Source organism: Somniosus microcephalus, chromosome 9, assembly GCF_052327205.1.
Source record: "Somniosus microcephalus isolate GS21.2 chromosome 9, FLI_Smic_1.0, whole genome shotgun sequence".
NCBI lineage: Eukaryota > Metazoa > Chordata > Chondrichthyes > Squaliformes > Somniosidae > Somniosus > Somniosus microcephalus.
The window spans coordinates 9,170,404-9,189,291 of NC_140995.1; the positions used below are offsets into that span (position 1 = coordinate 9,170,404).

Consider the following 18,888-nt stretch of genomic DNA (forward strand, 5'->3'; position numbering starts at 1 on the left):
GCAGTGGCGAGAGGATAAAGAGCGGCCCGGGAGCGGACCTGAATTAAAGCAGCGGCGAGAGGATAAAGAGCGGCCCGAGAGTGGACTTGAATTAAAGCAGCGGCGAGAGGATAAAGAGCGGCCCGAGGGAGGACCTGAATTAAAGCAGCAGCGAGAGGATAAAGAGCGGCCCGAGAGAGGACCTGAATTAAAGCAGCGGCGAGAGGATAAAGAGCGGCCCGAGGGAGGACCTGAATTAAAGCAGCGGCGAGAGGATAAAGAGTGGCCCAAGGGAGGACCTGAATTAAAGCAGCGGCGAGAGGATAAAGAGCGGCCCGAGAGCGGACCTGAATTAAAGCAGCGGCAGCGGCGAGAGGATAAAGAGCGGCCCGAGGGAGGACCTGAATTAAAGCAGCGGCGAGAGGATAAAGAGCGGCCCGAGGGAGGACCTGAATTAAAGCAGCGGCAGCGTCAAGAGGATAAAGAGCGGCCCCAGAGCGGACCTGAATTAAAGCAGCGGCAGCGGCGAGAGGATAAAGAGTGGCCCGAGGGAGGACCTGAATTAAAGCAGCGGCGAGAGGATAAAGAGCGGCCCCAGAGCGGACCTGAATTAAAGCAGCGGCAGCGTCAAGAGGATAAAGAGCGGCCCCAGAGCGGACCTGAATTAAAGCAGCGGCAGCGGCGAGAGGATAAAGAGCGGCCTGAGAGCGGACCCGAGTTAAAGCAGTGGCGAAAGGATAAAGAGCGGCCCGAGAGCAGACCTAAATTAAAGCAGCGGCGAGGCTCCGATTCAAAAACAATCAAAGAATGATGTCTCAGGAAAGCAGGTAGGTGATTGGTTGGAGCTTTTTTTGCACTCTAAGTTAGTAAGGCGGTTAAATTACGAGCTGAAAAACTGTAACTTGCTAGTACTTATTAAATTAACAAACTAGATAAAATAAAATACAACTAAAATATCGATTGAATAAAAGCAAATTAATTAATAAATAAAACAAGGTTAGAGATGGCGGGGCAGGTGGTGCGTCATAACTGCAGCATGTGGGAGTTTGTGGAGAGCATCGCGATCCCGAGCAACCACGTCTGCAGTGAGTGTCAGCAACTCGAGGAACTTTGGCTGAGAATTGTTGAGCTGGAGTACAAGCTGCAGACATTGCGATGCACCAGGGAGGGGAAGAGTTACCTGGACACTTTGTTCCAGGAGGCAGTCACACCCTTTAGGTTAAATAGTACGAGTTCATCAGTAGTCAGGGACAGGAGGGTGTGACTGCGAGTCAGGCAGGTATGGGGACCCAGGGTGTAGTGATGGAGGAGCCTCAGCCCTCAACCACCTTCAACAAGTACGAGGTAGTTACTAGCTGTAGGGATGAGGAAAAGGACTGCAGGGAGGATGGGCAAACTAACTACGGCACTGTGGTACAGGGGGCCATCCAAGTTTGGGGGGGGGGGGGGGGGGGGAAAGAAGGAAGGAATGTGGTAGAGGTAGGAGTTTCAATTAATGGGGCACTGGCACCAGTACTGGGGAAAGAGGGAGCTGTTCCGTTGGGACGGGCTCCAATTAAACCGGGCTGGGACTAGCGTCCTGGCGAATCAAAAAGCTAGGGCTGTAGATAGGGCTTTAAACTAAAAAAAGTTTGGGGGGGGGGGGGGGGTCAGGTGAAGGGAAATTTAGAAATCTAAAGAGAAAGGTCAAGACAATTGAGCAGTGTTGCGATTTGGGTAAAAATAAGCAGAGTGTGACAGGAAGGGACAGAGTTTTTAATGACATCAATGCAGCAGAGAATAAGGTCAAAGCAGGGGATAATGGTAAAAAATTTAAATTAAAGGCTCTTTATCTTAATGCACAAAGCATTCACAACAAGATAGATGAACTGGTGGCACAAATAGAGATAAATGGGTTTGATCTAACAGCCATTACAGAGACATGGTTGCAAGGTGGCCAAGGTTGGGAACTAAATGTTCCAGAGTACTTGACGTTTTGAAAAGAGGCAGAACGGAAAAGGAGGGGATAACCCTGATATTAAAGGATGACATAAGGACAGCACAGAGAAAGGATCTCGGCTCGGAAGATCAGGAAGTAGAATCAGTATGGGTGGAGATTAGGAATAACAAGCGGCAGGAAACACTGGTGGGAGTAGTATATAGGCCCCCTAACAGTAGCTGTACCGTTGGACAGAATATTAATCAAGAAATAGTAGGAGTTTGTAACAAAGGTAATACAATAATCATGGGGGACTTTAAATCTTCATATAGACTGGACAAATCAAATTGGCAAAAGGTAGTCTGGAGGGACGAGTTCATTGAATGTATTCGGGACAGTTTCCTAGAACAATACGTCATGGAACCAACCAGGGAACAGTCTATTTTAGATCTTGCATTGTGTAATGAGACAGGGTTAATTAGCAAGCTCATAGTAAAGGATCCTCTGGGGCAGAGTGATCATAATATGATAGAATTTCACGTTAAGTTTGAGAGTGACATGCCTAAGTCCGAAACTAGAGTCTTAAACTTAAATAAAGCCAATTACATAGGTATGAGGGGCGAGTAGATTGGAAAAATTGATTAAAAGGTATGGCGATAGATAAGCAGTGGCTAGCATTTAAAGAAATATTTAATAATTCTCAACAAAAATATATCCCATTGAGAAACAAAAACTCCACGGGCAAAGTGATCCATCCGTGGCTAACTAAAGAAGTTAAGGATAGTATTAGACTGAAAGAAGCAGCTTATAATGTTGCGAAGAATAGTAGTAAGCCTGAGGATTGGGAGTGTTTCAGAAACCAGGCTGGAGTGTCTAGAACTAGGGGACATAGTCTCAGGATAAGGGGTCGGCCATTTAAGACCGAGATGAGGAGGAATTTCTTCACTCAGAGGGTTGTGAATCTTTGGAATTCTCTGCCCCCGAGGGCTGTGGATGCTGAGTCTTTGAGTGTATTCAAGGCTGAGATCGATAGATTTTTGGACTCTTAGGGGAATCAAGGGATATGGAGATCGGGCGGGAAAGTGGAGTTGAGGTCGATGATCAGCCATGATCTTATTGAATGGCGGAGCAGGCTCAAGGGGCCGTGTGGCCGACTCCTGCTCCTATTTCTTACGTTCTTAGAATGTGGTTATAGAATTTGAATGCCCTTTCCTGCACAGAAAAATGTGCTGTACCTTTTCATCTTTTGACTTATATTTTAGCTTATTTATTGAGACTATTGGATATTTTTAGCAAATAGGTACATCAAATTGTGTTACATCAATATTGACAGTTATATTTAACCTCCACTACAGAGGTGATCTGGTACAAAACTGAACATGCTATTATTTGTTAATTCATCATTCAGAAATTTGATGTCAATTTCTTCTAACTGCAAAGTGCAACAAATTCAGGAGAACTGGAATTATTAAATAGGAGTACGTTTTCTTGGAATGAAAACAAATACATACTTATCTTTGCAAATTTTCAGACAATTGAGCCAGTAGTGCTCATTGACGGTTGCGATCTTTTTACTTTTTTCATCCTCCCATCCTTCTAGGCTGTCTCCATGAAAGCAAGGTCTCTCCAAGTTGCCTTCACTCCAACTGAACCAGAAAGTGGAAGGTCTCTTTTCCATCGCCTGATGGGAACTAGTGAGTCTAACAAATTGCTTCTTAAGACTGTGGATCATACCTAAAATTAATTTTAAAATAAAATAACCTCAAATTTCAAACCAGGAGAAAGCAATGCTCCATTTTTTTAAAAAAATATAAAAGTGGTGACTTCTGGCTACAGAAACCCCACAGTGCAGATAGAGGCCATTTCGGCCCATCGAGCCTGCACCGACACATATCCCACCCGATCCCCGTAACCCCACGTATTTAATCCCCCTAACACTAAGGGTCAATTTATCACAGCCAATCAACCTAACCCGCACATCTTTGGACTGTGGGAGGAAACCGGAGCACCCGGAGGAAACCCACGCAAACACGGGGAGAATGTGCAAACTCCACACAGACAGTCGCCCGAGGCCGGATTCGAACCCGGGTCCCTGGCGCTGTCAACTCATGTCAAAATTTTACGGTGGATTTTTTGCTCATCAAGGTGTGGGATATCAGTGCTCATTTCAGGTACCTCCCATCAGTTGCAAACACACCTGGGTCAGCAGCTCCAATGGCTAGTGAGTAAATACACTGCATGACATAACACCAAGCCATATACAGCAGAAGGTTTGATCTCCAAACTATTATAGATTGGGAGAAGGGGAAGTGCAACGAGACCTGGGTGTCCTTGTGCACCAGTCGCTGAAGGTAAGCATGCAGGTGCAGCAGGCGGTTAAGAAGGCAAATGGTGTGTTGGCCTTCGTAGCGAGAGGGTTTGAGTACAGGAACAAGGATGTCTTGTTGTGCAGGGCCTGGGTGAGACCACACCTTGAGTATTGTGTGCAGTTTTGGTCGCCTTATCTGAGGAAGGATGTTCTTGCCGTGGAAGGAGTTCAGCGAAGATTTACCAGGCTGATACCTGGGATGGCAGGAATGACGTATGAGGAGAGATTGGGTCGATTGGGCTTATACTCGCTGGAGTTTAGAAGAATGAGAGGGAATCTCATTGAAACTTATAAAATTCTGACAGGACTGGACAGACTAGATGCAGGAAGGATGTTCCCGATGGTCGGGGAGTCCAGAACCAGGGGTCACAGTCTAAGGATAAAGGGTAAGCCATTTAGGACAGAAATGAGGAGGAATTTCTTCACCCAGAGAGTGGTGAACCTGTGGAATTCTCTACCACAGAAGGCAGTGGAGGCCAATTCATTAAATATATTCAAGAAGGAGTTAGATATATTTCTTAAGGCTAAAGGGATCAAGGGGTATGGGGAGAAAGCAGGGACAGGGTACTGAATTTGGATGATCAGCCATGATCGCATTGAATGGCGGAGCAGGCTCGAGGGGCCGAATGGCCTACTCCTGCTCCTATCTTGTATGTTTCTATGCTGAGCTCAGCCAGGACATCAGTTGGGCCACTACAATTGGCCTCAGCTCCTCTGGGCTAGGGAGGGAGTTGGGGGGGGGGGGGGGGGGGGGGGGGGGGGGGCGGCGGCAGGGGAAAAAAATCAGACAGCGTGCTCTTCCTTGACTACTAGCCAATGAACCCTGCTGGAAAGTGTGGATGTCAGGTGAGGGTAATAGGCTCAGCTATAGTGGCCCTCCTCGGTCCAATATTGCACCAATGCTCACTGCCTAGGCTCACACATGAAATAGCTGTCTGGAAATCACAGTTAAGGAAGAGTCAGTACCTTAACAATTGAAGAGAAAACTGGGAGTTAAAAAAAAACCAAGTCAATTATAGCACAGCAGCCCCTCAACTTAGCCCCAACCTCATTAAAATATCCCCTACTAGAAAGTATCAATGACTATGTATTTTTCCACTTCCCCAAGCAGCCACCCTTCTGCACGGAGTGACGCTCTTAATTTGTGGCAGATTGCCAATTTTGTGCTATGGTTCTGCACTCACATAGAATTGAGTCCAGAACTAACTTGCATCTAGCTATCTGCAAACCATATATTACAGTGCCCTACCTCTACACTTGGTGGACCAAACACCAACTAGCCACCTAGCCCGTGACAAAATTCTATGTTATCCTGACTCTACATACTTGCTTTAATATGACGGTGATTTTAATTATGATCCAACGCCAAGTATTGATAAACTAATTAAGTGGCAGTTCTTTGCCATGCCTAGGGGCCTGTAATACCACTGTGAAGCCAACTTTGGCAGAATCGGAATCACAGAAATCACAGAAACCCCACAGTGCAGATAGAGGCCATTTCGGCCCATCGAGCCTGCACCGACACATATCCCGATTCACTGGCAGCCTTTTCTGAGACGGAGTTTGTCCCCATATTCATTTTTAATTTAATTCATTCCTGCAACTAAATTTGTCATTGAAAATCACCCATGTCTGGGAAAGCACCAAATTATCTCTTAGGCCAAAACTATTGCCTATTTCAAGAGGCAAAAAAAAAAATTGCTAGAATCTAGAATATCCTGGAAGTATGGATCTAAACACAACAACTTCACACCCTGGCTCTACCTCGTTGATACTGCAAAGATGGCATACACAAGATTCTCTTCAGACAACTGCGCAGGACTGTGACCAAGTTCAGCTCGACATTCCCCAGATCTTTAGAAGCCAATATAGCCATACCATCATATTTTTCTCCATTAAACTGTCTGGGCCATGCTCATACATATTCTTGCACTTTAGAAACTTTTGAAAATTGAAAAGGTTACACAAGAAAGATTTTCACGTTTCAAAAAAATCAATTTCATCAGGATCACATACACACAAACAAAATAAATCTACTTACGTTTCCTTTTGCAGATCACTGACTTGTCTTTTATCGAAAAGAATAGTGGTTTTTCACATTTCCACAAGTGCCTGTGAAATCCAATGCATATCTTAGCAGTGTTTTTTGGCACGCATGTGCTACAATTTATTTCATATGCTGAAATTTTTCCAATTAGAAAATCCACTGATGTCATTTGTCACCACATTTCCTCCGTAATCTGTGACTAACTAATGAGTGTGTTTCTTTTGGACAGGGCTAATCCTGTTCATTTTATTTCCCAGCATAAGATGAAGCACTCTGCCAGTCAGATGTGCTCCATTTACATATAAAGCTAAAATCCAGCAAAAAAATTAATTCAATGACACATCAGAACTATATTCTGGTAAAGCTTTCCCAGTATCTCTTTGCAGAAGAGTTATTGGGTAACTCAATTATCAGTCAAAACCAAGACATAATCTCCACGTTCTCCACTGAGATAGTTTAAAATTACAGGAAACTTTGTGCTATCCGGCACCGACGGGACCGAGCTGTTGCCGTCCCATCAAAACTGCCGGACAAACCAGCGCTAATGTTAAAACATACGGAAGCTTTTGAGCTCCGCATCTAGCAACAAACCCTGTTGCTTAGCAACAGCTTCTAAACAGTCGGCCGTAGCTTGCAAGCGTCTCTGTAGCTAAGCAACAGCTTTAGCTAGACCTTGCAGAGCCTGACTAGTGGAAAAAAAAAAAGCAATGAAAAGAAAAAAAACTTACTGAACCGACTCCTGAATTTCCAGTGGCTCGAGCATTCCGGACAGTTAACCTCTGGATAAACCAAAGTTTCCTGTAATTACTTTCACTGCCAATACCAGATATGGTTCGTCATCAATTAAGTGAAATGTTATAAAGTTAAATTTTTCCTGGGGCAAATCTTAAAGCAGACTCTACAATTCGGATTACAACCCAAGTCCTCCTAATAGGAATATTGATCAATATAACCCTAAGAGCCAAGACTGGGACTCATGTGGCATTTGTCAAGGAAAGACATCCTATCCTTTAAAGATTCTCTCATAGCATTCGCCACCACATCAAGTCTGTTTCAAAAGATTGAGAAATTGATCAAAATCTTAAAAGTTGTGCCGAGTGGAAAAGCAACAAAAGTAGAAGCTGTAATCGTTAGTAACTAGAAAGTTTTTGCAACAGGAATGCAAGTACTACAAGATCAGAAGGCAAAGACAATGCATCATCACAAAGTACTGTTTTACAAAACAAACAATACTCTACAGAGAATGATTCAGTACTACACACACGAGTTTCAGACTGAAGTTGACAAAAGGGAACACAAGAAAGTAAATGGCACCACTAATGGGAAACCTGCAAAAACACGAAGGTGCAGCCCAGGGTATAGTATTTATACTATGAACACTCCAGCGCAGTGCTGCACTGTCAGAGGTTCCCTCTTTCGAATGAGAAGTTAAACCGAGGCCTCGTCTGCCCTCTCAGGTGGACATAAAAGATCCCACGGCACTATTTTGGAGAAGAGCAGGGGAGTTATGCCTGGTGTCCTGGCCAATATTTATCTCTCAGCCAACATCACTAAGACAGTATCTGGTCATTATCTCACTGCTGTTTGTGGGAGCTTGCTGTGTGCAAATTGGCTGCGGCATTTCCAACATTACAACAGTGACTACACCTCAAAAGTATTTAACTGACTGTAAAGTGCTTTGAGGTCGTGACAGGTGCTATATGAATGTAAGTTCTTGCTTTGTTTTCTTTCTTTCTAGGACAACAGGGATAGGTTAATTTTAAGTCTTCAAGACTGGTTGCAAAGAGACCACTTCCTGGTGATTTCTCCAATTAGATCATTAGGTCAAGATGGAAGGTAAGTGATTGAGGAAGAATGTATGGGTATAGGTTCCATGAATCTTCACTCATCTTGAAAGAAACAGGGAAAAAATTTAAATGGAGAAAGGATACTATTTTCACAAAATAATCAATCTGTTAACCTTAATTGCCTAATTTTCTCAGTGGCTGTCTCCACGTAGAACAGATATTTGCAAATAATTATAAAGCAGTAACTTCTTCAAGATAAAAACCTGAGTGAAGCTTCAATAATTTACAGTAGTCAACTGAAATAATAATTCTAATAGGTCTAAGAGCGTTAAAAAAAACAAGCCTGAAGGCTTTGTGTCTTAATGCGAGGAGCATTCGTAATAAGGTGGATGAATTGGCTGCGCAAATAGAGGTAAACAAATATGATTTGGTTGGGATTACGGAAACGTGGCTCAAGGATGGCCAAACTGGGAATTCAACATCCAGGGGTATTCGATATTCAGGAAAGATATGCAAAAAGGAAAGGGAGGTGGGGTAGCATTACTGGTTAAAGAAAGAATTAACACAATTGTAAGGAAGAACATTAGCTTTGATGATGTGGAATCTGTATGGGTAGAACTGAGAAATACCAAGGGGCAGAAAACGTTAGCGGGAGTGGTATATAGACCTCCCAACAGTAAGGCAGAGGTTGGGGATGGCATTAAAAGGGAAATTAAAGAAGCGTGCAATAAGGGCACAGCAGTCATCATGGGTGACTTTAATCTACATATAGATTGGGCTAACCAAATTAGTAACAATACTGTGGAGGAGGAATTCCTGGAGTGTTTACGGGATGGTTTCCTGGACCAATATATCGAGGAACCAACCAGAGATCAGGCCATCTTAGACTGGGTATTATGTAGCGAGAAAGGATTAATTAGCAATCTTGTTGTACGAGGCCCCTTGGGTTGGAGCGATCATAATATGATCGAATTCTTCATTAAGATGGAGAATGAAGTAGTTGACTCAGACTAGGGTCCTCAATTTAAATAAAGGAAACTACGATGGTCTGAGGCGCGAGTTGGGTAGGATTGATTGGGGAATGGCACTCAAAGGGTTGACGGTGGATAGGCAATGGCAAACATTCAAAGACTGCATGGATGAACTACAGAATTTGTTCATCCCAGTTTGGCATAAAAATAAAACAAAAAAGGTGACTCAACCGTGGCTAACAAGGGAAATTAGGGATAGCATAAGATCCAAGGAGAGGACATATAAATTGGCCAGAAAAAGCAATAATCCTGAGGATTGGGAGCAGTTTAAGATTCAACAAAGGAGGACAAAGGGATTAATTAAGAAGGGGAAAATAGAATATATGAGAGTAAGCTTGCAGGAAACATAAAAACTGACTGTAAAACCTTTTATAGATATGTGAAGAGAAAAAGATTGGTGAAGTCAAGCGTAGGTCCCTTGCAGTCAGAATCAGGGGAATTTATAATGGGGAACAAAGAAATGGCAGACCAACTAAATACATATTTTGGTTCTGTCTTCACAAAAGAGGACACAAATAACCTCCTAGAGATGCCGGGGAACATAGGGTCTGATGAAAGGGTGGAACTGAAAGAAATCAGTATTTGTAGGGAAATTGATGGGACTGAAGGCGAATAAATCCCCAGGGCCTGATAAGCTACATCCTAGGGTACTTAAGGAAGTGGCCCTAGAAATAGTAGATGCATTGCTGATCATCTTCCAACATTCGATGGAATCTGGAACAGTACCTATGGATTGGAGGGTAGCTAATGTTACCCCACTATTCAAAAAAGGTGGTAGAGAGAAAACGGGGAATTACAGACCGGTAAGCCGGACATCGGTAGTGGGGAAAATGCTAGAGTCCATTATAAAAGATGTAATAGCAGAGCACTTGGAAAACAGCGACAGGATCGGACACAGTCAACATGGATTCACAAAAGGTAAATCGTGCTTGACTAATCTACTGGAATTTTTTTGAGGATGTAACTGGTAAAATAGATAAGGGAGAACCAGTGGGTGTGGTGTATCTGGACTTTCAGAAGGCCTTCGATAAGGTCCCGCATAAGAGATTAGCATGTAAAGTTAAGGCACATGGGATTGGAGGCAAGGTATTGACTTGGATAGAGAACTGCTTGGCAGACAGAAAGCAAAGAGTTGGAATAAACGGGTCTTTTTCCGAATGGCGGGCAGTGACTAGTGGGGTATCGCAGGGATCGGTCCTTGGACCCCAGCTATTCACAATATATATAAAAATGATCTGGACAAGGGAACTAGATGTAATATCTCCAAATTTGCAGACGACACAAAGCTGGGTGGGCGTGTGTGCTGTGAGGAGGATGTCGAGAAACTCCAGGATGATTTGGACATGTTGGGTGATTGGGCAGAAACATGGCAGATGCAATATAACGTGGATAAATGTGAGGTTATCCACTTTGGTGGCAAAAACAGGAAGGCAGATTATCTAAATGGCAATAGATTGGGAGAAGGGGAAGTGCAACGAGACCTGGGTGTCCTTGTGCACAAGTCGCTGAAGGTAAACATGCAGGTGCAGCAGGCGGTTAAGAAGGCAAATGGTATGTTGGTCTTCGTAGCGAGAGGGTTCGAGTACAGGAACAAGGATGTCTTGCTGCAGTTATACAGGGCCTTGGTGAGATCATATCTTGAGTATTGTGTGCAGTTTTGGTCGCCTTATCTGAGGAAGGATGTTCTTGCCATGGAAGGAGTTCAGCGAAGATTCACCAGGCTGATACCCGGGATGGCAGGAATGACGTATGAGGAGAGATTGGGTCGATTGGACTTGTACTCGCTGGAGTTTAGAAGAATGAGAGGGGATCTCATTGAAACTTATAAAATTCTGACAGGACTGGACAGACTAGATGCAGGAAGGATGTTCCCGATGGTCGGGGAGTCCAGAACCAGGGGTCACAGTCTAAGGATAAAGGGTAAGCCATTTAGGACAGAAATGAGGAATTTCTTCACCCAGAGAGTGGTGAACCTGTGGAACTCTCTACCACAGAAGGTGGCGGAGGCCAGTTCATTAAATATATTCAAGAAGGAGTTGGATCTATTTCTTAAGGCTAAAGGGATCAAGGGATATGGGGAGAAAGCAGGGACCGGGTACTGAATTTGGATGATCAGCCATGATCGCATTGAATGGCGGAGCAGGCTCGAGGGGCCGAATGGCCTACTCCTGCTCCTATCTGCTATGATTCTATGAATAATCCAACAGATCAAATGTAAAATCTCTGCAAATTTCTACACCTTTATGCCCCCTCGGTCCAGGCTCCGGCCTCCTACGCATGGTCCCTTCTTTCCATACCACCGTTGATTGTAAAACTTTCAGTCACCTTGACCCTACCCTTTGGAACACTCTTCCGAATCTCCTTTTGCCTCTCAACTTTCCTCCCAACCTTTTAAATAAGTTGCAAACCCATCTCTTCCATGAAGCTTTGGGTGACGTCACTCATTCTTCCCACTGCGGCTATATTGCGATATTTTCAATTTTATACAGAAAGCTTACTTTTTTGGTCAAGCTTTGGGCTGATCCTCGGTATGGATACCAGCTTTTAATCCAGCTGTATGACATTTATACAAGAGGATTAACAATTAGAAAGCTATTACTGCATTTTATAAATACAGGAAACTCTTTTTTATCCGGCACCGACGGGACCGGCGTGGTGCCGGTTTATCAGAAAGTTCGGATTACAGAGCGGTATAGTTAAAAGGTACGAGAGCTCCGTACACAGCAACAAATCCAGGCTTCCCTGTTGCTTAGCAACAGCTGCAGGAACCCCGGCCACAGACCAAGCGTCCCTGTTGCTTAGCAACAAGTGCACGAACCCCAGTTACACAGCCACAGATCCAGGAACATCCACTAATATGAAGTAAAACTTACCTGAACCTACTCCTGAATTTTGCCGGTTAACAGAGATTTCCGGTTATTTAGGTGCTGGTAAATCGAGAGTTTCCTGTAATCTGTAGTTGCTTACGAGAAAAATTCAATGTTCAGTAAATGTTCTATGAAAGTAATGGATACTTTACCTGGCTGTCTGCTCTTCCACTTCCTTCTCACTTTCATCCAAACAGTGTCTCATTACCTTGTACCAGTTTCTGTATTGAAAGAGTTTAATACCTAACAAAAAACACGAACCATGAAAGAAAACGTTCTAATGAAGGTGGATACTTGAAACATTAACCTGTCTTTTTTCTCAACCGATCCTGCCAGGATTGGGTGTGTATTTTCTGGTTTTATTTTATATCACCATGTTTCTTTTAACTTTAGAACCTAATTTTTTTGCTTAATTTACACTCTTCAAGGACAATGTACCAGAAGCAGGTTGGTATATTCAATATAAAACATTTCTTTCCCATCCCAATAATGTATACAAGCTTAAATTTTAAAAACTTGCCACTCATCAGTAGAAGCCCCCAATTAATTATTTCTCTACTGGTGGACCAGGATTGTTACTTCACTTGCAGATGCATATTCACACATATTTACCCCTCAGGGCTCAGTCCATACCAAGCTGAGTAGAAACTGACAGTCAAAATGAAGTAGCCAGTTTATAATTAATTAAGTGACTCACTGCGTTCCTTTCTCAATTGTATTTGAAAACAAATGTAGCCAACATTTACTTCCCTTTAGAAATGGAAAAATAACTACAGTAAAATGCACCATGAGAATGTGTGATGCTTAATATTGGAGACAAGAGAAGAAATGCAGAAAGGCCAATTCAAGATCAACATAACAATTACCACTCCCCACACATGCTCTAGACCAGACGACTGCTGGACAGACTGAATCTAGAAGGGGACCCTCCTACACAAAAACTGGTCATGCCTCCGGAGTCGTCTCCTGGATAGCAGCCCAGGAGACTACAAGGGCCATGACCAATCTTGCAATTGCACTGGACCCAAACAGACATTGCTGGGATGCCCACTGAAGAGCGAGGCCTCCCTGCAGGCTAGCACAGCTCTACAAGCTGCATTCCCCTTCTGTGGTGAAGTGCAGCCCTCCCCACAACAAACATGTAGCTGAAGCACATGCAAGACATATCCCAATCATAACAAAGGATGTACATCCTCCAACTGGAACTGGGGAAATACCGAGCCAGCTATGGAGGGGGTCCTGGAGGCTCACTCAGCACAAACTGCCTTCCACCCCCTCAGCAGATCAACTCACCACTGACCATGAAGGGCAATGGTCCCAATTAATAATACCACTAACACGCAAGGGTCTTTTCCCACCCTACTGCCCAGTCCTCAAGCCTAACTAATCTCAAGAACCAAGACAAAACGCGCTCTTTCAGCTGCTTGGCCCACCGTACTCGTAGTGCAAACAAGAGAGATGCCAAGAAACCTAGATTATCAACGCTTTCCTCTGCAAGCACTACTTAAGCCGTTATATAAATTTTATGAATCAAAATGTACATGTGAATGCACTTTTTCCAAGAGTTAAATTAATTAAAAAATGCAAATAAAGGACCAATAAAAGAGAGCCAGCAGAGATTTGTTAAGGGCAAATCATGTTTGACTAATTTGATTGAGTTTTTTTGTTGAGCTAACAGGTGGATGAGGGCCACGCAGTTGATGTTATGTATATGGACTTTCAAAAGGTGTTTGATAAAGTACCAAATAATAGGCTTGTTAGCAAAATTGAAGCCTATGGGATAAAAGGGGCAGTAGCAACATGGATACAAAATTGGCTACGGGATAGAAAACAGAGTTGGGGTGAATGGCTGTTTTTCAGACTGGAGGGAGGTATACAGTGGCGTTCCCCAGGGTTCAGTACTAGGGCCACTGCTGTTTTTGATGTACATTAATGACTTGGACTTTGGGATACAGGGCACAATTTTGAAATTTGCAGATGACACAAAACTTGGAAGTGTAGTAAACAGTGAAGAAGATAGTAAGAGACTTCAAGACAGACAGACAGACAGGCTAGTGGAATGGGCAGACACATGGCAGATGAAATTCAACGCAGAAAAGGGCGAGGCGATACATTTTGATAGGAAGAATGAGGAGAGACAATACAAGCTAAATGGTACAATTTTAAAAGGGGGATGCATGAGGAGACCTGGGGGTGTTTGTGCACAAATCTTTGAAGGTGGCAGGACGGGTTAACAAAGCAGTTAATAAAGCAAATGGGATCATGGCCTTTATAAATAGAGGTCACTGACCATCATCAAAGACCCTACCCACCCCAGCCACAGTTTGTTCGCCCCCCTGCCATCTGGGAGACGCTGCAGATGCATTCGCACCCGAACGACCAGATTTAGGAACAGCTTCTTTCCCAGGGCTGTCATCCTACTGAACTCCACAAATAAACTCTAAAGCCTGCACATCTGCCAATGCACTTTATTATGTTTATGTTTATGTTAATGTATTACAAGCCAAATGAATGTTGAATGTTAAATGTCTTAATCAAAATGTACACTCTCGGGAGCCGCAAGCCTACATTTCGTTGTACTGCACTTGTGCACTAACAATGACAATAAAGTTGATTATTATTACAAAAGCTAGGAAGTTATGCTAAACCTACATAAAAACATGTGTTTGGCCCGAGCTGGAGCATTCTGGGCACCACACTTTAGGAAAGACATGAAGGCTTTGGAGGGTACAGAAGAGATGTATTAGAATGGTTCCAGAGATGAGGGATTACAGTTACATGGATAGACTGGAGAAGCTGGGCTCGTTTTCCTTAGAGCAGAGAAGGCTAAGAGGAGATTTGATCGAGGGGCTTAAAGTCATGAAGGGTTTAGATAGAGTAAATAAAGAGAAACTGTTTCCAATAGCTGAAGGGTCGCTAACCACAGGGCAGATTTAAGGCAATTGGCAAAAGAACCAGTGGCGATTTGAGGGAAAACGTTCTTACACAATGAGTGGTTAGGATTTGGAATGCACTGCTCGATTGGGTGATGGATGCACATTCAATAGTAGCCTTCAAAAAGGAAATTGGATGAATACTTGGAGAAAAAAATGCAGGGATATGGGGAAAGAGTGTTGGAGTGGGACTAACTGGATTGCTCTTCAAAAGACCGGACGCAGATTTGATGGGCCGAATGGCCTCCTTCTGTGCTGTACTATTCTATTATCCTATGATTAGAAATTAAATTTTTTTTAAATGCTGGAACTGTACAGCAAGTCGCTCTATAGCTAAAACCCAAAATAAACAAATCATGTTGATTATTAAATGAGTTTTTAGTATGAGTTATAGAATCCCTGCCTCCATGACCACCATAAAACTGAAATGTAGATTTGCATATTCTACAGCAATGATAGTTAAATACCTTCACAGCTTTGTTTGTTTATCTCATCCACTCTGTTAGATAGCAACCTGTTAAATGATACAAAATTACAAAACAAAACTTTTAAAATCAGAGCGCTGCACCTTCTGCAATATTTTACTACAGTATATGCTGTACATCAAGTGACTTACCATTCATGTTTGTCATCAAGCACAAACAGCAGCTTCAGGGCCACCACAATTACTGCCACAGCCTGAACTTCATACTGAACGGTCTTTGCTTCTCCAGATAATGGGTGAAAGGTCAGAAAGTCCACCTCTCCGATGCCCATTTTCTTCACCAATCTTTGTATCCAAATATGCATGCTCTCTGGTTTTAGATTACCCCCAAAAAATTAAAACACAAAATACAATTTACTCAGTGGGAACTGCCATCGCAAAAGATTATTTAAACTCATAAGTAATTCGTAAAGCTAAAATAAAATGCTTAATATATATAAAATATATATGATAGATGTTGGGGGGGGGGGGGGGGGGGGGGAGGGGATTGCCCATCTTCTCCTTGTGCTTTTTCCCAGTAAAACCGGTTTGAGTACCACTGCAATCACACCTCTCGCCTGTATCGCCAATTCAAGTTTAAATTAATTTTTTATATTTATTTATAAACCAGATAGCAGGATTTGTTTTCATCGTCAGGCTATACAGTGCCAGTTTGCACTGGCCCTGTGGTAGCCAGCCTTTTAGTATTAATGACTATAAACAGTACTGACTGTAATGACTGTAAACTGGTGCCAACTCGTCTTTACAACTGTAACTGAAGGCAAAATAAAGAGTCTGCTGGAGTAGGTGGAGTTCACAGGAAAGTTGAGGTAATATTGTATTGCTGACTATTCTGGAGGTAACATCTTCAATCATCCAAAGCTGTAAAAGAGTTTATCCCCTTGCATAATGAATGCTTTGTGTACGGTTTATCGTGTATGCCGCAATGCAATAACATATACTTTTGTAAGAGACTAAATAGATGGAGAAGTATTGTTTGTGTCTGTTTCATACAACACCTAATGGGAAGTAAACAACATTTAGGGTATGTTGGTATAACTATTAACCTATTTACATGCCTGAAATTACACCTATATCTATTTATGCACAGTATCAGATAACAGTATTATTGGATAGCATTTTCTAAGAGACTGGGGTTTCACATCATTTGTAAAGTAATAAATGTATGTAAAGAGAAGTTAATATAGGGCCAAGTACTATGTTTGAAAGTACTTCACAACCTCTTCCCACCCATTTACCTTCTCAATGTACAAGAGCTGATTATTTTACACAGAAGGTAATCCCGCCAACCTAACGAAGGTTAAAATAACTATTATCACCTCTCCCCTGCCACCATGAGACCTGCATCTTAAGGATCCATACTCAGAGAGACGAAGAGCTAACTTTGACTATTAGCTCCGTCAGTAACTAGACAGAATGACGATATTCACGACTTTGTGGAGATGCTGATCAACAGGTCTTGAAACTGCCTGCTGAGTAGCTACCTCCCAAATAGCAAAGAACCAACAAACTTCGGAAAACTCTTACTTTGTAAGAGATTCCACATTTAAAAAAAAATTAACTTAACGAGTTGGGGGCGAGGGAAGAAGTACTTTTCACTGATGATCCTTCCCCCCAACACATCTGGTTCTGAACCTCACTGTTCCAGAGATGTATTTGTAACAGTCTACCTGGCAAGTTAGCTTCCATCAAATACTTGATGCAAAGTATATTTGGATGGAGAAAACACTTTTCAGTTATTTCAGGAAAACGAGGCATGTCCAGAAACACAGCAAGTTGGTGCATCTTCCTTTGGACCTCATCATAGGATGGAATGGACTGCAACAGATCAGCACAGGAGGATCCGGTATTAAATTAGCGATATAACAAGCATTTAACGTAGAAAAACATCCCAAAGCACTAAACAGAGATGTAATCAAAATTAAGACATTTGTGGTCATTAACATTAATTAGTTACTGCCATTTAATCCACACAAAAGAACATGGGATGCGAAACAGTGAGGGAGCCCACACTCCAGTCAATTAGGTATTCAAAATTATCACACAACTTTGCTCATGTGATTGAATTTAATTCCTAGAGCAAATAAAATTCTCATTTTCCTTTCACCTCAGGAACCTAAGATTAAGTCCACCCAGGACAAATGAGATGAAAGGCTTACGAGGATGGCTGTTGTGGGAAATGGAAATCTCTGTGTGATGAAGCACTCTTCTGAGACTGGGGTTAAGGAACATTGTAAAGGCAACAGAGGGAAGCCTGATGTGCACTCTGGATGCAGGAAATAGAAGGATGTTTCATTGTCCAGCACAGACATCCCTCACTCATTCTCGCCCCAAAAAAGTTAAAATCGAAGGATCAGGGAAGTGCTTTACGCCAGGCCACAAAGCAAAAACAAGATGACAAGACAGACACTGATCTGCAGCTTTCATCTTGAGATCATCTCAGCAGAATATTATTTACAGATGTCTGCCTGGCAGAATGACAGTTCCAATCTAGGAAGTACTTACAATGTACTGTCCTTGTTTAAATTTAAAAAAAGATCTCCCCTATTTGTTTGAGCCCAGCATTTCACCATCATGGAGTGAGCCGAGTCAGCAGTTGACTAAACTGAATGCAGTTCACCATCCTTTTCATTCTTATATAGCCAAGCCACAGCAGAGGTGGATTCCATAAACCAGAACACGACCAAAATGGGATTAAGGAATCAATCGGATCTCTGGATTAGCATTTGCATTTTCAACCCTTGCACTTGCTTCAATAGGCTAATATGAAAAATCCTTCCTTTTCCCAATTATATGATACGCCCACACTCCTCATAGGAATAACATTTCTATTGTTCAATGTTTTATTAGCCTCAGGCTGGTTTCATAAAAAGAGCTACTTACAGCAAGCACAGCAACTGTTGTGACAATTCATGTAAGGGTTAATCAGTCTGGCTACACTAAGTCTGAAAAACCTGGCGTTGGTATAAATGATCACACCCACACAAACATGGAGTTAGACTAGAACTCGTCACCGCAACAGAGTTAGCTTCATTTAAGTATCCTTTTCGTGATGAATACTGTTCCTCTTTTTCCAATAACTTAACATTCACCATTATGAAGTCACTTTCTTGCTATAGATTCCCCCCCATCTCTCATTAGCAACTTCCAAGACACCTCACTGCAGTAACATATTCAGCTATGATCTAAATAAAAAAATACCATACTTCCTTTGGAAGAACTTTGGGCAAGATGACAAAACAATTGCATCATGATACAAATGGGCTCAAACAGCATTCAAAAATGAGGCATGCAATTCTCTGATCCTTGTAGCAGATGCCAGTGCTACGAATGGGGCATTCAGGTAAGGGATTTAAGGTCACAGGAAGATATAAACTCAAATAGAGGACTAGGTTACAAACAACAATTAATTCAGGGGCAGAAGGGTTTTCAGACTTAAGTCTGGATATATGAGCAATATACTCCCCTGGGTAG

At 42.6% G+C, this 18,888-nt stretch overlaps 1 protein-coding gene across 4 annotated transcripts in view; it reads right to left on the minus strand.

Moving 5' to 3' along the window:
• taf1b (TATA box binding protein (Tbp)-associated factor, RNA polymerase I, B) overlaps positions 1–18,888 on the minus strand; it is a 102,655-nt gene that overhangs the window by 11,723 nt on the left and 72,044 nt on the right. For 3 of the 4 annotated variants that reach the window (XM_085996336.1, XM_085996337.1, XM_085996338.1), the window contains 6 exons: positions 17,085–17,232; positions 15,547–15,724; positions 15,398–15,444; positions 12,150–12,240; positions 6,307–6,377; positions 3,409–3,631 (listed from right to left, as the gene is read on the minus strand). In XM_085996336.1, coding sequence (XP_085852462.1) covers positions 3,409–3,631; positions 6,307–6,377; positions 12,150–12,240; positions 15,398–15,444; positions 15,547–15,724; positions 17,085–17,232 — 758 coding nt within the window. The remainder of the gene's footprint in view (positions 1–3,408; positions 3,632–6,306; positions 6,378–12,149; positions 12,241–15,397; positions 15,445–15,546; positions 15,725–17,084; positions 17,233–18,888) is intronic. The other variant, XM_085996339.1, reaches the window with a different exon arrangement.